Here is a 16510-nt window from a genome sequence, read left to right on the forward strand (position 1 = left end):
CGACGAGGTCTGGCGACTACTGTGTTAGCTTATTCAGCTAGCCAATTAACCAAGTGTATTAGCAATCTGTACTACGATACAAGTAAAGGCTTACCTAGCCCAATTAACCAAGAGGTTGAGATGGGGCTAGGTAGCGACAAAGGGTAGCCTTATATACTAGTCAGGCTGCGCACGGACCAGGCTTTACATAAGCGACTGGTGCTACGGCGACTGCTAGTGTCTAGGGGACTTAGGCGGGGAAACGAGGGCCGGTGTGTCATACCATATGACGTTGTCGGGCCGACGGAGATAAGAAGTCCGTTGCCGATCGGACTCGGAGGTAGCCGGGGGCCGGTGTGTCATGTTGTATGACGTTGCCGGGCCGACGGAGATCGGATGTCTGTTGCTGATCGGAGTGCGGCTGTTTCCGAGGAAGCGTGATGCGGCGATGAGGCGGCGGCGATGCAGGCGCGTCTGATGCGCTGATGCGTGCCCGTCGGTGATGCGTTTTCAAGGTGTTAGCGCTCGGCTAGGACTTGTAAACTGGCGCCTATGCGCCGACGACGTTTGGAGGGTCGTATAAACGTGAAATAAATCGGAGAAAATGGGAATAAAATAGGAGGCTGGGGCTACGCCCACAACAATTAGAGGTCCGCACCCATGCGGCAGTCTTCTCTAGGCCAGCTCTCGAAGTCCTAGCGCGAGAGTATGTTGTGTCACCCCCGAAGTGCCAGGCTAACACTTGCATAGGTTATCGGCCCACTTCTCAACGATGGGGTCAATGATAGGACATGCCAACCTTCTAAAGGCGGAACTGCAAGCTTCTTACAAGCCCCACGGATACCTTTGTAGGTCTTACCCTCGCAGTACAGTGCTGCCTGGCAATACCACTCCCGCAGCTTGTGATTGCCAGTGTTTGTCCTCCCGCAACCTCCACTGGCCGATCGAGACTATTCGTGTGCCCGCAATCTGCGTACTATGCGTAGGGGACACCAGCGGGCCATAGGGATGACCATAGCATGATGCTTGAGGTACAGAGTGTTCAGATGCTGCCTGATGGCCGGTCCATGCTCGGGATGTGATGCACGCATTGCTCCTTCCCTGTACGCATGAGTAGGTGCACTATCTATACACGTCCGAGTCGGGCCTAGTGTTTGGGACATCAATATCGTAAGTAAGAAGCTGCGGCCTTGCTTTTCTCTCGCGCCTCAAGCAAGCGCCTTGCGTTGCTCAAGTACTGACATTTGTACCTCTCTTTTCAGGCTCAAGTAGAGCAGTAGGCTCACACAGGTTTCTCAGAGGCTAATCTGGTGCAATCCACTAGAGTGGGTTAGATCCCTGTAATAACTGTTTGTTTACTGTTTATAAACTGTTTATAAACATTTACAACCATTTACTGTGTGTGTACAAAAAAAGTTTACACGTAAACTAAACAGTTGGAGCCTTAGAGTGAAGAGCTGTGTGCTACATATTGGATACAAGCTACAACGCAGTCGTCGATAGACTCGATACATTGTCAATCTTCTCTATATTTTGTCTTGAAAGAAACTAGTCGGATCTATAACAATTACAGAGCTGATGACATTTCGCTAGTGTAGACGCAATCTCTAACCCAGTTTCCATCCATTATGCAATCCTACCGTATCATCTCCATTCGTAGGCCCACCGGTCGCTACCACGGGCTCCTTCCCATTCACACCGCTAACAGGCTCTGCAAGCCCTCCTCCACCCTTGCCCTCGATAGGCCCAAGGCCTCCAACGATATTTCCGTTCTTGATGTTGTCGGCACGAGTCTTCTCCAGCCGAGTGAGATACTCCTCATCAATGCCGCCGGTGACGTACTCGCCCGTGAAGACGGAGCAGTCAAACGTCTCAATGCTCGGATTGAGGCTCCGCACAGATTCGACGAGGTCCGAAAGCGTTTGGAAGATGACCAGGTCTGCGCCGATGGCCTGCGCGATCTCGTCAGTGCTGCGTCCGTGTGCGACGAGCTCCATGCGTGACGGCATATCGATGCCGTACACGTTCGAATAGCTGGTAGAGGATAAGCAAAAACTACAGGCCGGAACGGATGAGACGAACCGAATCGGAGGCGCGCAGCTTGCAACGATGACTTTCTTCGCACCCACATCTTTAGCCATCTGGATGATTTCCTTGGAAGTTGTTCCTCGAACAATTGAGTCTACTCGCTAAGATCAGCGATGGTTAACCATGTAGAGCTGAAGTTCGCACCATCAACAATGAGGACGTTCTTGTTCTGGAACTCAAGGGCCATAGCATTGAGCTTGCGACGAACGTTCTTCTTTCGCATCTGCTGACCAGGCATGATGAACGTTCTGCCCACGTATCGGTTTTTGATAAAGCCTTCACGGTATGGTAAACCGAGCTTTTGAGCAAGGTTTAGCGCAGCGACACGGGACGTGTCCGGTACAGGGATAACGACATCCACTGAGAGCTTTTTTCCCTCGAGGATACGCTTGACCTCGTCAGCCAAAGCATCGCCCATCGCCATGCGACTGCGGTACACACTGATGCCGTCGAGCACCGAGTCGGGTCGGGCGAAGTAGACAAACTCGAAGATATCAGGGGCAAACGCAGTGCCGTTGCCGACCTGTCTGCGCGAGACACGGTTGCGCGTGATGATGACGGCCTCACCGGGCTTGACGTCTTCCCAGTCAACAAACCCACATGCGTCCGCAACAACGCTCTCGCTAGATAAGAGATAGTCCTGGCCCTCGCCACCGCCAATAGACTTCCTCGACGCCATGCCGAGTGGACGGATACCGTTCGGATCGCGGAAGCCGATGATTCCGAAACCTGCGAGCATGGCCACACACGCGTATGCTCCCTTGCATTGTCCCATGAGATCGCCAATGGCGGTGAAGATGTCCTCTTCATTGATACGAAACTTGCCCGTTTTTTGAAGATTGTCGGCGAAAATGTTCAAGAGCAGCTCTGAGTCGGAGGAGGTGTTGATGTGACGGTGCGCGGTCTGGTCCATGAATTGGAGAAGCTCAGCCGTGTTGATGAGATTGCCGTTCTGCGATGAATGATCAGCGTTTGTACAATGACACAATGGTCTGGTAGACATACGTGGGCGAACACAATGCCATACGGCGAATTTACGTAGAATGGCTGGGCTTCTGCATGATTTGAGCTTCCAGCAGTCGGGTAGCGTACTGTTTCACGTCAGCAGGGATAAATGCATCTCAAAGGGAGGCAGACGCACCGTGGCCGACACCCATTCCCCCAATCAGGCGCGGCAGTGAGCTAGAATCGAAAACGTCCCTGACCATGCCATTCGCTTTGCACTGGTAGAACCGTCCCTTGGGCCCGCAAGTGACGATACCACACGCATCCTGGCCGCGATGCTGCAATAGTGACAAGCCTTCACAGATCTCAGTCGAGACGTCGATCAAGGGTTCGTGCGAGAGTAATCCTAGAATTCCGCACACTACTCCAGTCAATTCGTGTCATACATGCTGTGGTAAAGCACATACTTTTGAGAGTAAACCTTCAAGGCGATAAATACGAAAGGAGTAGGCTCTTAGACAGGGATGCTAGGACGCTGATGGTTGTATGAAGATAGAGCCATGTTCCCATCTCTTTCTACATACTCACCTGCAGCAATTTTTCAGCACTAGGAGGATCTCCAGGCGACCACGTGATCCGAAGCCCGAGTCCACCTGACGTTTAAAGCGGGGGCGACAAATCAACGACGATGGTAGTGTGTACCGCGGTCACCACAAGGGCTCTGTCGACGAGAGGGATGTCCACATCGTGTAAAAGCGGGGGGAAAAGCGCAAGATCAGCGCACTGTTGTGGTAGCAAGCGTCGTTTAGGCGTCGAAATTTGAGCGGCGCATAAAATTATCGGCGTGTAATTAAAGCGCCGCGCAAGCATGCTACGCCAGTCGGATGAAGCCGGCGTCGGAGAAGAAAAAGGAACTTTATACGGGCCCGCCTAGCTCGCCCGATTTTCACCAACTTCATCGTCGTCGACGTTGTCCAACATGCTCACCTCACGCGGCGTACACCGTCTCTCGCGCAGAGCGCTGAACAGCGCAAAGAAGACCAACGCGTTCTTCTCCACTGCTGCCGTGGCTTCTGTCATTGCCCGTGCTGCTGCCGCTCCTTCCTCTTCGTCTCGCTCCCGGGCACGTCTCCCCCGTGCTGCTGCCCCCGCTGGTACGTAGTCCGTCTCTGACTGGCCGGCTGCAGTGCTGACGCGCTCTGCGCGACTTTTTTCTTGGTGGTTTCGCTTCGCTTGGTGCTGCGTGCTGTTCTTCGTCATCGGCGTGAATCGTTTCCGTGTTCGTCCGCAAAGCTCGCACCTACGCGACTGAGGCTAAGGGTACGATCGGCCATGTCAAAACTGTCATCGGTGCCGTCGTCGATGTTCAGTTCGAGACTGGGGCCCTCCCTCCCATTCTCAACGCGCTTGAGGTTCAGGGCCACCAGGGTGGTCGCCTTGTCCTCGAGGTTGCGGCTCACCTTGGTGAGAATTCCGTCCGTACCATTGCCATGGACGGTACCGAGGGTCTCGTCCGTGGTCAGAAGGTCGTCGATACCGGTGCTCCCATTCAGGTCCCTGTTGGCAAGGGCACTCTCGGCCGTATCATGAACGTCATTGGTGAGCCCATTGATGAGCGTGGTCCAATCAAGGGCGACAAAGTCCTCCCCATTCACAATGACCCGCCTCCATTCGTCGAGCAGTCGACCACCGCTGAGGTCCTCGAAACCGGTATCAAGGTCGTTGACCTTCTCGCCCCCTATGCCCGTGGTGGAAAGATTGGTCTCTTCGGTGGTGCCGGTGTCGGCAAGACTGTACTTATCCAAGAACTCATCAACAACGTCGCTAAGGCCCATGGTGGTTTCTCTATTTTCTGCGGTATGTATCTGCGTATAATCGACTAGTTCCGCATCCTCAACTTTTCCGTCAGGTGTCGGCGAGCGTACTCGTGAGGGTAACGACTTGTACCACGAAATGATTGAGACCGGTGTTATCAACCTCGACGGTGATTCCAAGGTCGCTCTCGTCTTCGGTCAGATGAATGAGCCCCCTGGTGCTCGTGCCCGTGTCGCTCTCACTGGTCTCACCATCGCCGAGTACTTCCGTGATGAGGAAGGCCAGGACGTGCTTCTTTTCATCGACAATATTTTCCGTTTCACCCAGGCAGGTTCTGAGGTGTCTGCTCTTCTTGGTCGTATTCCCTCTGCCGTCGGTTACCAGCCCACGCTTTCCACAGACATGGGTGGCATGTATGTGTCAGTTTGCACGATATAAAAGTGTGGGACTAACGCTCTCGCTCTTACAGGCAAGAGCGCATCACTACCACCAAGAAGGGCTCCATTACCTCCGTGCAGGCCGTCTATGTCCCTGCTGATGACTTGACGGATCCTGCCCCCGCTACCACCTTTGCTCATCTGGACGCTACCACCGTGTTGTCTCGTCAGATTGCTGAACTTGGTATTTACCCCGCCGTCGACCCTCTTGACTCCAAGTCCCGTATGCTCGACCCCCGTATCGTGAGTGCAAATCCTTCTGGTGCCGATATAGGTGCTCAACGGTGACGTGTCCGTAGGTCGGCGTAGAGCACTACGACGTAGCTACCGCTGTGCAGAAGATCCTCCAGGACTACAAGTCTCTACAGGATATTATTGCTATCCTGGGTATGGATGAGTTGTCAGAGGAGGACAAGCTCACTGTAAGTAGCAAAGTCGTTGCCAACTTCGCGAAATCTAACAAACTTCCTATAGGTCGAGCGCGCTCGTAAGATTCAACGTTTTATGTCGCAGCCCTTCCAGGTCGCGCAGGTATTCACCGGTTTCGAGGGCAAGCTCGTCCCTCTGAAGGAGTCTGTTCGTTCCTTCAAGGAGATTCTTTCTGGTCAGCACGACTCTCTCCCCGAGTCCGCCTTCTACATGGTCGGCACCATCGAAGATGCCAAAGCCAAGGCCGAGCAGCTCGCCAAGGAGATGGGCGAGTCATCGTAAACGGCCTCGGATCTCTTCGTGCACTCAGCAAGTTGGATGTTGCGTGACTATCTTAGAGACTGGACAGTCGTCAATAAAATGATGCTTGTTCGTATTGCGATCGCGCTATGACAATGCTACTTGTGTTAGAAATGCACTCCTTGGAATACTGAAAAGTTATCTGGATTCTTCGTGCGGGATAGGTATGTTAATTTGCTGTGAGTTGCTGATCGCTTCGCAAGCATCAGTGCACTTCGAATTATTGTGCGTTCCGCTGTTCTTAAATTTGAGCTGATACTGACAGACATGCGATCTAAGCCAAGGTCCTTGTCAATACATTCGTATAGGGATATAATATCCGTGAACAATGCCCAATGTCCAGTTACCTGCACGGCACTGCCTTCGCTACTATTATGCCAACGCCCGAAACGGCCTCAACACCCTCCGCACCCAGCGTACCTTGAACACGACCGTCTTGCCGACTACACGCCACCGCAGAGCATACTTATGCGCCCCAACTGTGAATGCGTCATGGAGCATCCAGGCCTGCTCAATGCGGCGCAGCATCTCAGTCGCTTGCAGGCGCGTCTGCTCTGTCACGCCGTCCATCATGCGCACCCAGCCTTCGTCTTCGGCCACGACCTGCTGGAGATGCTGCCACAACCGCCGTGCGTCCCGCGCGAGTTGCCCCGCATTGCCGTATGGAAGCACAGCGCCTTTGTGCCGCGGGTCGTAAGCAATGCCTTCAGTTCGCATGATGTCCATCGCGCGGTCGAATTTGGCTCTGGCGTGCTGCACAAGCAGAGACGAGCTTTCTGCGCTGTAGCGCTGCAGCCTGTCCGCGTCCTGGGCCTCGTCCTTAAAGTACGTCGTGGTACAATGGTAAACTGCTTGCGCATTGTCTCTCCAAGAGTAAAACAGAACACGGCTAGGGATGCGAAAGTTGGTCAGCAGTGGTAACTCAAAGGGTGAAAATATTACCCAAGGCTTTGTTGGCGAATGGGGCGCGGCTGGATTGCGTGCATGCACGGGCGGAAGTTGTGCTTGCTGCAGAACATAGTTCAGTCTGTTGGCGTCGGGTATCTATACTCCCGTCGATACGAAGGCTTACTGTAAACTGGGTTTCTAGATATCTGTTGGGATATCACGTCCACCGCTCTGGCCTTTCCCTTCTCTCTGGCAGGCCGTAGACCTCAGAGGTCCATATATATATATATATACTCGCTTCGGACGACAGACGTCCAGACGACGCGCATGTGCTCTTGACCCTGCGAAGCAAACAAGAGCGCGTTACTGAGTATCAACATCTAATACGGGTGCCGAAATAGCGAGGCGGCAACGTCTTTATGTTCTTTTGTGTTATCGCTTGCCGTAACCATGAGTTCCAGGAACACGTCCATTCCGACCTGCTGGTGGAAACCAACTTGACAGCTTTATGCCCTGGTGAAGACTGCGTTGTATATCGTCGCTTGCTTACCGCAGTGAAGGGGAATCAGCAATGCTTCGCTTTCCCACATGGCAATTATGATAATAGCACTGGTGCTATATCTACACATTCGACTGATGGATGGATGTTAGATGGTGGCAGGGGCCCCATAACAAGAGTGGCCTATTTGGTGGCTCAAGATTTGAAGTGTATGGGCTAAGGGAGAAAGTGCACCATCCGCATCGCTTGGCTCAGTGCTGCGTAGCAGGCACGCCACATCTCTGGTATCCGGGTCTGTCTTATACAGCGTGAGTTATAAATAGATCACTATGCGCCGGTGTGCTGGGACTTGTACATACCTAGTGGACAGAAGGTCTCTCATTGGTTTTCACTTGTACCTTATTGTCTGTTGTCACTTCCAATCTTGCCGCTGTGGATTGAGAATTGACGAGTGGGCCCGGGCCCGCATGCATAGCGGTGCAGACGGCTTACTGGGCTTACTCGGGCTTTGCAGTCTGACATTTAAAATAAATTTCAACAGTATGCCTCGCACTCGTAGTTCTGGATTGATTCATCGTCACGTTCAAATCATTTGTAGTTGTCCATGAAGACAATAGTGGTTCAGGCTTCGATTATTCAAGTACTGGCATCACCTAGTAGCCAGAGGCTAGAACGAGGTACACTTATACGAGGCCCACGGCAAGCCGCCATGGAGATGCGACCTTATTCAATGACACAAGTTATCACACGTTCTCTGTGTATGAGATAACAGGGAATTGACTGCGGAAATAAATGATATGGTAGCCAGCACGCACGCCCCAAAGGATAGCCTAGGCGGATGCTAACAACGACACGGAGGTATCAATATCCTGCTGTAAACTAGGTCTGCTAGAATTATCGCAGTGCATCTTCTCCACGGCAGAGTCAGGCTCTGCGGCGACAGGATGCCGTACGGAGTTGGCAGCGGACGAGCGGACGACTTGGGAATGCCTTCGGTCTGATGTCTGAGAAGTTTCTCTTAGACGAGAACCTAAGTTAAGCGAGAATGACGGCGGCGGCGACTCTGTGTCCGCTTGCCAGTGACTATTGGCTGCCCAGACCGTGGCGAAGAGCACGCCGATGATCGCCATGCATGGGTTCACAAAGAATAATATGAGAGTAATCTCGACGTCGACGCTCTCCGAGAGGAATAAGCCAATAAGCACGACGAGACTGATGAGATCCGGGATGATGAAGTTAGAGATTGCGATTCACATGAGCATGCGGATACGTCTCATATACGAATCTGTGCACGAGGTGAGTAGCCTGAGGGATATGCATAGCCGTATGGATGGCCTATTCGAGCTTCAGATCCTGACGCTGGCAGACAGCTGCGTAGTGCGTCGCAGTTTCCATATAAATAGCATGGAAACGTATCTGTAGAATCCCAGTCATAAGACAGCTGATCGAACGGGAGCTCAAGCAGCAGTAGCCTACGTACTCTCAACTAACTGTATGAAACACTCGGCCTTCGTAGTATCGGAGTGCCATGGTGTCGCGCTGTCAATAAGGCGAGGTGCGCGGAGAGCTCCCGGGAAACCACTGGCCAGGTTGATCACTCGCGCAGTACTTAGTGCGATGGGAAAGCCGTAGGCGAGCAACTTGTTCCCGGTTGATATTCTGCTCCATGAATAGACAGCGATAACACGAACGAAGAGGGTCGAGCTAATGAGGATAGGCGCGAGAGCGACCAGGAAAAACGCTGGGAAAATGGCCTTGTTGATGTCGAGTGATCGCAAGATAGCATTGAACTGCGAAGTTCCGTGAGCCATGATTGCAGACGCGCCCGGAGATCAATGAAAATACCTCGAGCCAGATCACGGTCGAACACATGGCGACGCCAAATAGCAGGTTGAAGACGTTGAGGATAAAGATCGGCCGATGCCTGAGTTCTCGAGTAGAGAGTAGGAATAACGTCACTAACAGTGGGATGAACATGCCCAAGAACATGACGACAACGACCATGTATGTCAATGTAGGGCTTATGGCGGCGATATAATTAGTCCCTGGTGGTGGGGGCGGGACGATTTGGGCAAAGATCGAAACTGACTCCAACGCGTGGGTGGAGAGGTTCAGCATCTTGCAGGTGCTCGACACTGTTTCTCTGTATTCCCAGCTTTATAGAGCCTTGTCAGAGTCTGCACTGTGGAGATGCTCGTCAGTGATCTCTGTAATTTATGAAGTGTAGGTTCTCACCGAGGTGTATAGCCACACTCTATGCATCGCCTTGATAGATGCATATTGAAAGATCCCGTCGTATTGACGGCAAATCTACCAACACCTGTCCTCGAACAGTCCTGGCAGTGCGTGTGGATTCCCTTGGATGTGAGAGCGAATCCGAGCCACTTAAGCTGGCAACCAACTTAACAGCCCCTAAAGATCACCATGAGTACCAGAATACCTGAAATTGGGTTGGGATGCTACCGCTATTTATTTTAGCCTTGTACTTCATGTGTCGTTACATTTAATATCTGGCTAAACTTGAAGTTGAGTGACTAGGATAGAGTAAGATTAGACTACGGGCCAAAGTCAAGTTTCCTCTACGCATCCGTTGATGTCGAGCCTAAAACTTATGAGTGTTGTGCGATTTCCACGTACAGCCGAGCCCATTGAGGGTGGCGGTAATCATTACAGGTGGGCAAATCTGGTGGGCAACGCGAAATGTACATAACGCATAAGCGCTCAAGAAAGCCTTTCATTAACCGCTCTCGCGGGGAGTAACCTCGGACTTTCGCTACGCACGGTTACAGTGTTACCGATTTATAAGCCTTCACACCAACTTACGGTTACCCATTATCTACAGATCGACATGGGCAAGCAGCTTTGCCACATATCCAGTATACGTACTTTTGTTGATAGCGCGCCATACTCGCAGGTCTCTCCTTGTGGCTCGTGCCGTCGAGAGACGTCGCAGCAAAGCTTCACAGGATCATGAGGACGAAGACTTCTACGTTTAAATCGCCGTCCTCCTTCCCTCACTTTGAGCCTCACGTCACACTCGCGACTGTACCTTCGTCTACTCCTCTCGATGAACTGCGCGCGGCGATCCCGAAGGATCAGCCTGCGGTCCCTGTCAGCTTTAAATCTGTCGACGTCGGGAACAAGTACTTTATGTCGGTATACGTCACCGTGTACCACGCTGGGGGGCTCGACGCGCTTCGGGAGGACCTGAAGAAGAGCCTCGGGGAGCGGGTTGTTCCTCCATTGGCGCACGTCTCGCTCTTCTACATTGATGACTCGGAGCCTGAGGAGAGGACAAAGGTCGTAGAGCAGCTCAAACGAGATGGCAGGATTGTCGACAAGGGTGAAGATAAGGTCGCACTTAACTACTCCGAGCAGCACTTAGAGAGTGGGGAGGATGATGCTGTTGACGGCTTCGACGGAGGAGAGATTTGGATCGCGTTGTGCGATGGACCTGTTCCCACCTGGATTATCAAGGATCGCATCAAGCTCCCCCTGTGAAAATTTGTGCAATCTGTGTTTGTACGGAAACATGCGCAATATATGACTGCACGGATTATTAGTACTTCTGCTCGCTGCGGTCTTCGTGGCAGTGGATCGTGGGCGCATCAGTCGGGGTTGATAGACGCTCCGTTGCTTTTCATTACATGCTCACGTTGTTCACTGACGGTGACAATGCACTCGGCATCTTCAGAGGCTGTCCCCGTGGCAAGGAATCTGTCTGGAGCTTCATCTAAGGCTATGTATGACCTCGCGGGCAGGCATGCGAACCCGATATCCATCACCTCCCGGAGCGCGTATCCGAAAAACCGCCATGATGAGCCTTATTGTCTGACAGGCGGCATGAATGACCTGCATCAGCCGTTTTATCACGGTGAGCATAGTGATACATCCAGGGTCGCAGATTCGCTGGAATCTATAAGCTCCAGATCAGCAAGGACAATGGGCACAGGACAAAAGGTCAGAAACCGGGCTTGATGCTTTCCAGCTTCTTCACGCATTAACCTCCTGTCAGATGCCCCGCGTGCGTACCGCAAGGGCTGGAGAGTGGGACCGTGGTGTTCGCCCAACGCGTGCATATCGTTTATATAGCTTTGCGTACCCCACCTCGATGTCGTACCCCTGCCCGGCTCGCTCGTTGTCCTCCGCCACCATGGCCATTGCGCTGGAGATTATTCCATCTTCGAGCTCGCTCGATATGTACGGTGTTCCTGATCAAAGGTAAGCATTCGATGCTCCAGGCAGTCTCCAGATGTTCTCAGTGAAATTGCAGCACAAGATACTCTGTATCTGGTCATGTCAACATCACCCTGACACCGCCGTCCTCCTGCTTCGAGGAGAGCAAACCTACTCGGCTGGTGCTGGAGTCACTCGTTGTGACCTTCGAGGGCCAATCAGAGTTCCTCTGCGAAGAGACAGGCTACACCGCTGTGCGCCTCTGCACAGTATCGCAAGATCTGGTAGCTGCCGAGCCACTCGACCTCACCAACGAAGGATTGGATGATCTCTCGAGGTCTTGCGCATGGGATATTGTCTTCAATCTGACGGTCCCAGGGTGGCTGCCAGAGAGCTCGCCATTTGGCGAGCGCGACGGCGGGACCAGCTATACCTTGCATGCTTCTGCGAAGATCCGAAACAACGACTCTGTGCCATCGCGAAGTTGGCTTTCCAGCCTTTGTCTCCCCTTCCAATCTCAAACAAAGGTCTTGACTGCGCAGCCTGTCGCCGTCCCTCTGGTTAGATACACCACCCCATCGTCATATGCGTCCACTTCCGCCTTGCCTTTCCCCATCGCACATTATGAGGTCTCTGCGCGCCCTGATGACCTGAATGCCGAGAGTCGTTTCCCGCGAGAAGCGCTCTCCAAGATCCGCGTCCAGATGTCAGTGCCGGAGTGCATCAGCGTGGAGGACGAGAAAATTGCCTTTGCAGTACGGCTTCGGACGAACGGCTTGCCAGAGAACGAGTGCAAGCGGCTCCGGGTGGCAGGCTTTTGGATAGAGGTTGAGCAAAGCGAGCGATATCGGTAGGCGACGCAATAACGCTTTCAAAAATTCATTCCTAACCCAAGCGCTATGACAGAACCCGACCGCTATTGGCATATAGCACACAGTATCCTGTTCCTCCGGCAGAAGAGCAGCCGCCACAAAAGCCCCTACTCAAACCACATCCTCTGCACGGAATCTACGGCACGGGCCTCGCCCAGGCACTAAACAACAACGTGCTGCTGAGGTCCTTCTCGCTGCTTCCGGTCGACACCTCTGGCCATTATCGAATAGCCGGCGATGGATACGTCTTCGCTCGGGATATGGAGACGGAATTGGCCAACACCTGGTTCTCTTTCGCTGCGGAGGTTCCTATTTCGACCGGCCATCATGGGACGCCCATAGACCTTTCGTGGCAAATGAGCAAAGCAATACGAACCTCTGGCCTCTCTCCTTTGCTTACCGTCAGCCACCGGATGTACGTGACCCTAAACTGCACGTACGACCTTGGCGAGGGCGAGAACCTCGAGCGCGTAGCAGAGCGCCTGCGGTTCCACGTTCCTTTGCGGTTTGTTAGGATTCCACCAAGCTCGCAGCAGGCCTCGCGTTCCTCGACGCCCACTGTCGTAGGACACGTGCGCTCCCTTAGCGAAAATTCTGGTGACGCTATCCTTGGTCTCCCCGGCCTGCCAGTGCCGAGCGCGCCGTATGCGCCCACGCTGCCAGCGTACTCGCAACTATACTACTCTAATGGAGACCGCAAGATCGATTATTCCATCCCCTTGCCGCTCTACACTCCTCACGCTGAGTCAGAGCCTTTGCTATCTTCGGAGTCCTAGCTCGTTTGTGTTCGGCTCATTGGTACGACCCTCCGTGTATTGCACCATAACCTTCGACCTTCTTGTATCATCTATTCTACATTTCCTTCTCGTGCTAATTTCGTTATTTTAATCACATATCACTTAGTTCTTGTACCTATAGATAAGTGTATCTCTTGCTGTACTGTATTCCTGCTCCTCTACAACTCGAAGAGTCGAAAGATCGCTTTCCAAAGGGACGGAGATCGTGAGACTGCGGAATAAGCCGACGGCGGATGCCGATTGTAGCACCTCGAATCAAACAACCCGAGCGCGCAACGTCGACGACATCTTGCTCTGCCCCGACATCCTTGACGACGCTTTGTTCGTCATCCGGCCCCTCGTGCTCGCTGTTCAAAGCAGTGCTCAGCAGGTAAGTCGCAGAAATGGCGGCGCTGTCCTCCCATCCCTCTCGCATCCCCCACCTCACCGTCCACACTCCCCCGTTCCAGAACCCAAGTACACCTATCCCGACACACCTCCCAAACCCTCTCCCTTGCTAACAGGCCCTCCATCACTGGAACTCTGAAAAAACTGAATTGACAACCATGCCAGAAGCCGATACCACGCGCAAGCGGTCCCGCTCCCCCTCAGACGCTGACCTGCCCAAGCATAAACGAGCCAACACAGGCGCTACATCGGATGACTTGCGAACGAGGGACTCTGTTGTCTCTGCCTCTGCTCCTGCACGCAACGATCGCATGGAGGCACTGCCAACCATAGACGATACCGCCGCGTCGACGCCGTCTCCGTCGGCCGACAAAGCTGCCGCGGTCTCTGCTACCGCGGGCATAGATCCCGCTGCAGATTTTGCCGCGACGACTTCTGCTGCGCCGAGCGCAACGCAGTCAACCTCCGGCTCGCCTGCTGCCAACATTCACATGCGGTGCTTGATTGTGACCCAGGACGCATCTATCATCATTGGCAAAGCCGGTACACACGTCAATGAAATCCGCGAGAAGAGCGGGGCACGCGTCATGGTCTCGGAGAGTATTCCAGGCAACCCAGAACGCATTCTGAACGTTAGCGGGCCCTTGGACGCCGTCTCAAAGGTATGTTTTCGTCATACCGCCGTCTGAACTCAGGCTTATGTCTGTTATAGGCATTCGGTCTCATCGTACGGCGGATCAATGACGAGCCGTTTGACAAGCCGTCTGTCCCGGGGAGCAGAGCGGTGACTATCAAGTTCATGATCCCCAACTCACGGATGGGCTCTGTCATTGGCAAGGGCGGCGCAAAGATAAAGGAAATTCAAGACGCCAGTGGGGCGCGCCTGAATGCCAGTGAAGGCATGCTCCCTGGTTCCACTGAGGTATTACCCTGCATACTCTCCACATCTTGTGACCTCACTCATTTACCATTCCTCCACAGCGCGTTCTCAGCGTCTCCGGTGTGGCTGATGCAATCCACATTGCAACATACTACATTGGGAATATTCTCATCGAGGCGAACGAGCGTATGCCATCGTACCAGAACTCGTCGTATCGACCCTCGAGCACGTCACGCAGCCGAGCGCCATATCAGGGCTCGTCGTACGTTCCGATCGGTCATGCGTCCGCGCTTCTTCAGCCACACGCGCCCCCACCAGGGGCGCAGCTGCAGACGCAGCAGATTTACATCCCGAACGACCTTGTCGGCTGCATCATCGGCAAGGGTGGTTCCAAAATCAACGAGATTCGACACGTCAGTGCCAGCCAGATCAAGATCATGGAGCCTGGTGCGGTTGGTGTAGGCATGAATGGCCAGCCCGCGCCCGCGGCGGCGCATGAGGGCGAACGTCTAGTGGTCATAACCGGAGCGCCGAACAACATCCAAATTGCTGTTCAGTTGCTTTATAGCGTATGTCTGTGGGTCACCTGGACTGTATCTCAGCCGCTGACGATCGGTTATTTTTACAGCGCTTGGAGCAAGAGAAGCAGAAGCAGCTACGATCTGCGTCGCACTGAACATTGGTATAGTGTCTATATGCTGTATGCTTTCCTGTTCTTGTACTTCTTGATGCGTAGCTTGCGCTGCCAACTGTGCTAGTTTCCTTCGTAATGCCTTACCACTCCATGTCGAATGGCTGTTATTTATTGTATTTTTTTTTCTTTCACAACTCCAGGGGCATGTTACACCGGATAGTACACACGCGTGATCAAATGCAGCAAAGCGTTGTGGGGGCATATATCTAAGTAAAATGTCCAGGAGCCATTCAGATGCAACGGGGGTTTGTAATGTGTAGTGTAAGTATATGTCCTATAGAATGATTAGCGAATCGTCCTCTACAGCGGGACTATTCCGTCTCGCGTCTCGCTTTGCGGCTTGTACTTCCTGCTTCAGAGCATGATACTATTGGATGTTAGCAACATTTCTTCGACATAGACTCTGAAGTCAAGCGTACCTTCTTTTTGTACCTCAATTCGTTCTTACGCGCTCGGCTCATCTCGTCTTTCAGACTCGCAACCTGGATCTGGTTTTCGTGCAGATTCCGGCGCGCAACGTCAAGTGCGCGGCGTACGTCTTGTAGTCTCTGGCGGAGCTCCTCTTCACGCTGCTCGTGTTCGTGCTGTGCGCGCTGCCCCGCCTCCTCGGCCAGCACGCTCTCCCTATAAAGTTCTTGGATATCGCGGTCTAGCTTCGCACGCAGCCGCGTGATCTCGCCGGTAGGTGGAGAAGCAAGTGCCGGCGCGGGCGCAGGTGCCGACGCTCGTTTCTCGAGGAGCTGTATGAGAAGGGGGACTCAATATGAGATGCCGGAGTACAGAGACAGGAACACTGACTGAGCGGATGTCGAGGAGAGCTGAGCGGACATTCTTGAGCACATTCTACAAAGACAGATATTTAGACTCTCAGACTATATCGATATGCTGAGGGGGACGCGCCATGACTCCGACCTCGTACCGGCCTTCCATGCCGTCCGCAAAGGCCCCGGTTCTGTCAGGCCGATCAAAAATTATCCTTGAGTATCAGGGACCCCTGGGCTCACTTGGACAGAGCTATGGCCAACGCTTCATCTTCTTCCTTCGCACCGACGTTTGCAGCGGCCGCCTCGCATGCATCAAGCACCTCCTGCGCGGCGGCCGATATTTGCCCATCCCCCGCAGCGGGCTCGGGCGTCTGGCTAGTCTGGCTTTCGGTGGTGAGCCAAAGCTTGATGATATCTCCCCCAGTGAAGTTCTTGCGGCATATAACACAAGGCTGCGGCGCGTCGCCCTGGTGGAACCAAAAGGATGCACAAGCAAGACAGTAGAGGTGGCCACACGGCATTGTCGTGGGCTCGACTACCGCGGTGAGTCCCTCTAGGCA

At 53.3% G+C, this 16510-nt stretch overlaps 8 protein-coding genes across 8 annotated transcripts; 4 read left to right on the top strand and 4 right to left on the bottom strand.

Annotated features, from left to right (window-relative positions):
* Positions 1-1490: 1490 nt before the first annotated feature.
* On the bottom strand, positions 1491-3744 carry PHACADRAFT_255373 (uncharacterized protein). Its single transcript, XM_007395328.1, has 7 exons — positions 3601-3744; positions 3480-3547; positions 3209-3433; positions 3073-3158; positions 2212-3019; positions 2062-2161; positions 1491-2013 (listed from the first exon to the last, which is right to left on the bottom strand). Coding segments are annotated over exons 2-7 (1647 nt in total). The 5' UTR covers positions 3481-3547; positions 3601-3744; the 3' UTR covers positions 1491-1586.
* A 204-nt stretch (positions 3745-3948) lies between these two features.
* On the top strand, positions 3949-6107 carry PHACADRAFT_255375 (uncharacterized protein). Its single transcript, XM_007395329.1, has 6 exons — positions 3949-4166; positions 4306-4869; positions 4922-5240; positions 5297-5507; positions 5564-5686; positions 5739-6107. Exons 1-6 carry the CDS (start codon positions 3992-3994, stop codon positions 5973-5975), a joined length of 1629 nt encoding a protein of 542 aa, XP_007395391.1. The 5' UTR covers positions 3949-3991; the 3' UTR covers positions 5976-6107.
* Positions 6108-6218: 111 nt separating this feature from the next.
* Positions 6219-7012, bottom strand: PHACADRAFT_208574 (uncharacterized protein; the record flags this gene model as incomplete). Its single annotated transcript, XM_007395330.1, has 2 exons — positions 6219-6882; positions 6936-7012. 2 exons carry the CDS (start codon positions 7010-7012, stop codon positions 6366-6368), a joined length of 594 nt encoding a protein of 197 aa, XP_007395392.1. The 3' UTR covers positions 6219-6365.
* Positions 7013-8210: 1198 nt separating this feature from the next.
* PHACADRAFT_173110 (uncharacterized protein) lies at positions 8211-9572 on the bottom strand (the record flags this gene model as incomplete). Its single annotated transcript, XM_007395331.1, has 5 exons — positions 9226-9572; positions 8861-9170; positions 8662-8665; positions 8361-8592; positions 8211-8288 (listed from the first exon to the last, which is right to left on the bottom strand). The coding sequence occupies exons 1-5, from the start codon at positions 9496-9498 to the stop codon at positions 8211-8213; spliced, it is 897 nt and encodes a 298-aa protein (XP_007395393.1). The 5' UTR covers positions 9499-9572.
* Positions 9573-10175: 603 nt separating this feature from the next.
* On the top strand, positions 10176-10947 carry PHACADRAFT_255378 (uncharacterized protein). The gene has a single exon (XM_007395332.1). The coding sequence runs from the start codon at positions 10351-10353 to the stop codon at positions 10879-10881; it is 531 nt and encodes a 176-aa protein (XP_007395394.1). The 5' UTR covers positions 10176-10350; the 3' UTR covers positions 10882-10947.
* A 542-nt stretch (positions 10948-11489) lies between these two features.
* Positions 11490-13393, top strand: PHACADRAFT_255380 (uncharacterized protein). The gene is made up of 3 exons (XM_007395333.1): positions 11490-11601; positions 11654-12406; positions 12463-13393. The coding sequence occupies exons 1-3, from the start codon at positions 11534-11536 to the stop codon at positions 13202-13204; spliced, it is 1563 nt and encodes a 520-aa protein (XP_007395395.1). The 5' UTR covers positions 11490-11533; the 3' UTR covers positions 13205-13393.
* Positions 13394-13770: 377 nt separating this feature from the next.
* On the top strand, positions 13771-15168 carry PHACADRAFT_95060 (uncharacterized protein; the record flags this gene model as incomplete). Its single annotated transcript, XM_007395334.1, has 4 exons — positions 13771-14274; positions 14325-14534; positions 14594-15061; positions 15121-15168. 4 exons carry the CDS (start codon positions 13771-13773, stop codon positions 15166-15168), a joined length of 1230 nt encoding a protein of 409 aa, XP_007395396.1.
* Positions 15169-16186: 1018 nt separating this feature from the next.
* On the bottom strand, positions 16187-16471 carry PHACADRAFT_160976 (uncharacterized protein; the record flags this gene model as incomplete). The annotated part of the gene is made up of 1 exon (XM_007395335.1): positions 16187-16471. One exon carries the CDS (start codon positions 16469-16471, stop codon positions 16187-16189), a length of 285 nt encoding a protein of 94 aa, XP_007395397.1.
* Positions 16472-16510: the final 39 nt, after the last annotated feature.

The sequence above is a fragment of the Phanerochaete carnosa genome (genome assembly GCF_000300595.1).
Source record: "Phanerochaete carnosa HHB-10118-sp unplaced genomic scaffold PHACAscaffold_5, whole genome shotgun sequence".
NCBI lineage: Eukaryota > Fungi > Basidiomycota > Agaricomycetes > Polyporales > Phanerochaetaceae > Phanerochaete > Phanerochaete carnosa.

Coding starts and splice junctions, on each gene's coding strand:
- PHACADRAFT_255373 (XM_007395328.1), bottom strand. Junction 3,159..3,208: donor GGGAATGGGTGTCGGCCACG/GTGCGTCTGCCT, acceptor GACGTGAAACAG/TACGCTACCCGACTGCTGGA. Junction 2,014..2,061: donor AGCTGCGCGCCTCCGATTCG/GTTCGTCTCATC, acceptor ATCCTCTACCAG/CTATTCGAACGTGTACGGCA.
- PHACADRAFT_255375 (XM_007395329.1), top strand. CDS start 3,992: ATGCTCACCTCACGCGGCGTACACCGTCTCTCGCGCAGAGCGCTGAAC. Junction 5,241..5,296: donor TCCACAGACATGGGTGGCAT/GTATGTGTCAGT, acceptor TCGCTCTTACAG/GCAAGAGCGCATCACTACCA. Junction 5,687..5,738: donor CAGAGGAGGACAAGCTCACT/GTAAGTAGCAAA, acceptor AACTTCCTATAG/GTCGAGCGCGCTCGTAAGAT.
- PHACADRAFT_255378 (XM_007395332.1), top strand. CDS start 10,351: ATGAGGACGAAGACTTCTACGTTTAAATCGCCGTCCTCCTTCCCTCAC.
- PHACADRAFT_255380 (XM_007395333.1), top strand. CDS start 11,534: ATGGCCATTGCGCTGGAGATTATTCCATCTTCGAGCTCGCTCGATATG. Junction 11,602..11,653: donor TACGGTGTTCCTGATCAAAG/GTAAGCATTCGA, acceptor GTGAAATTGCAG/CACAAGATACTCTGTATCTG. Junction 12,407..12,462: donor GAGCAAAGCGAGCGATATCG/GTAGGCGACGCA, acceptor GCGCTATGACAG/AACCCGACCGCTATTGGCAT.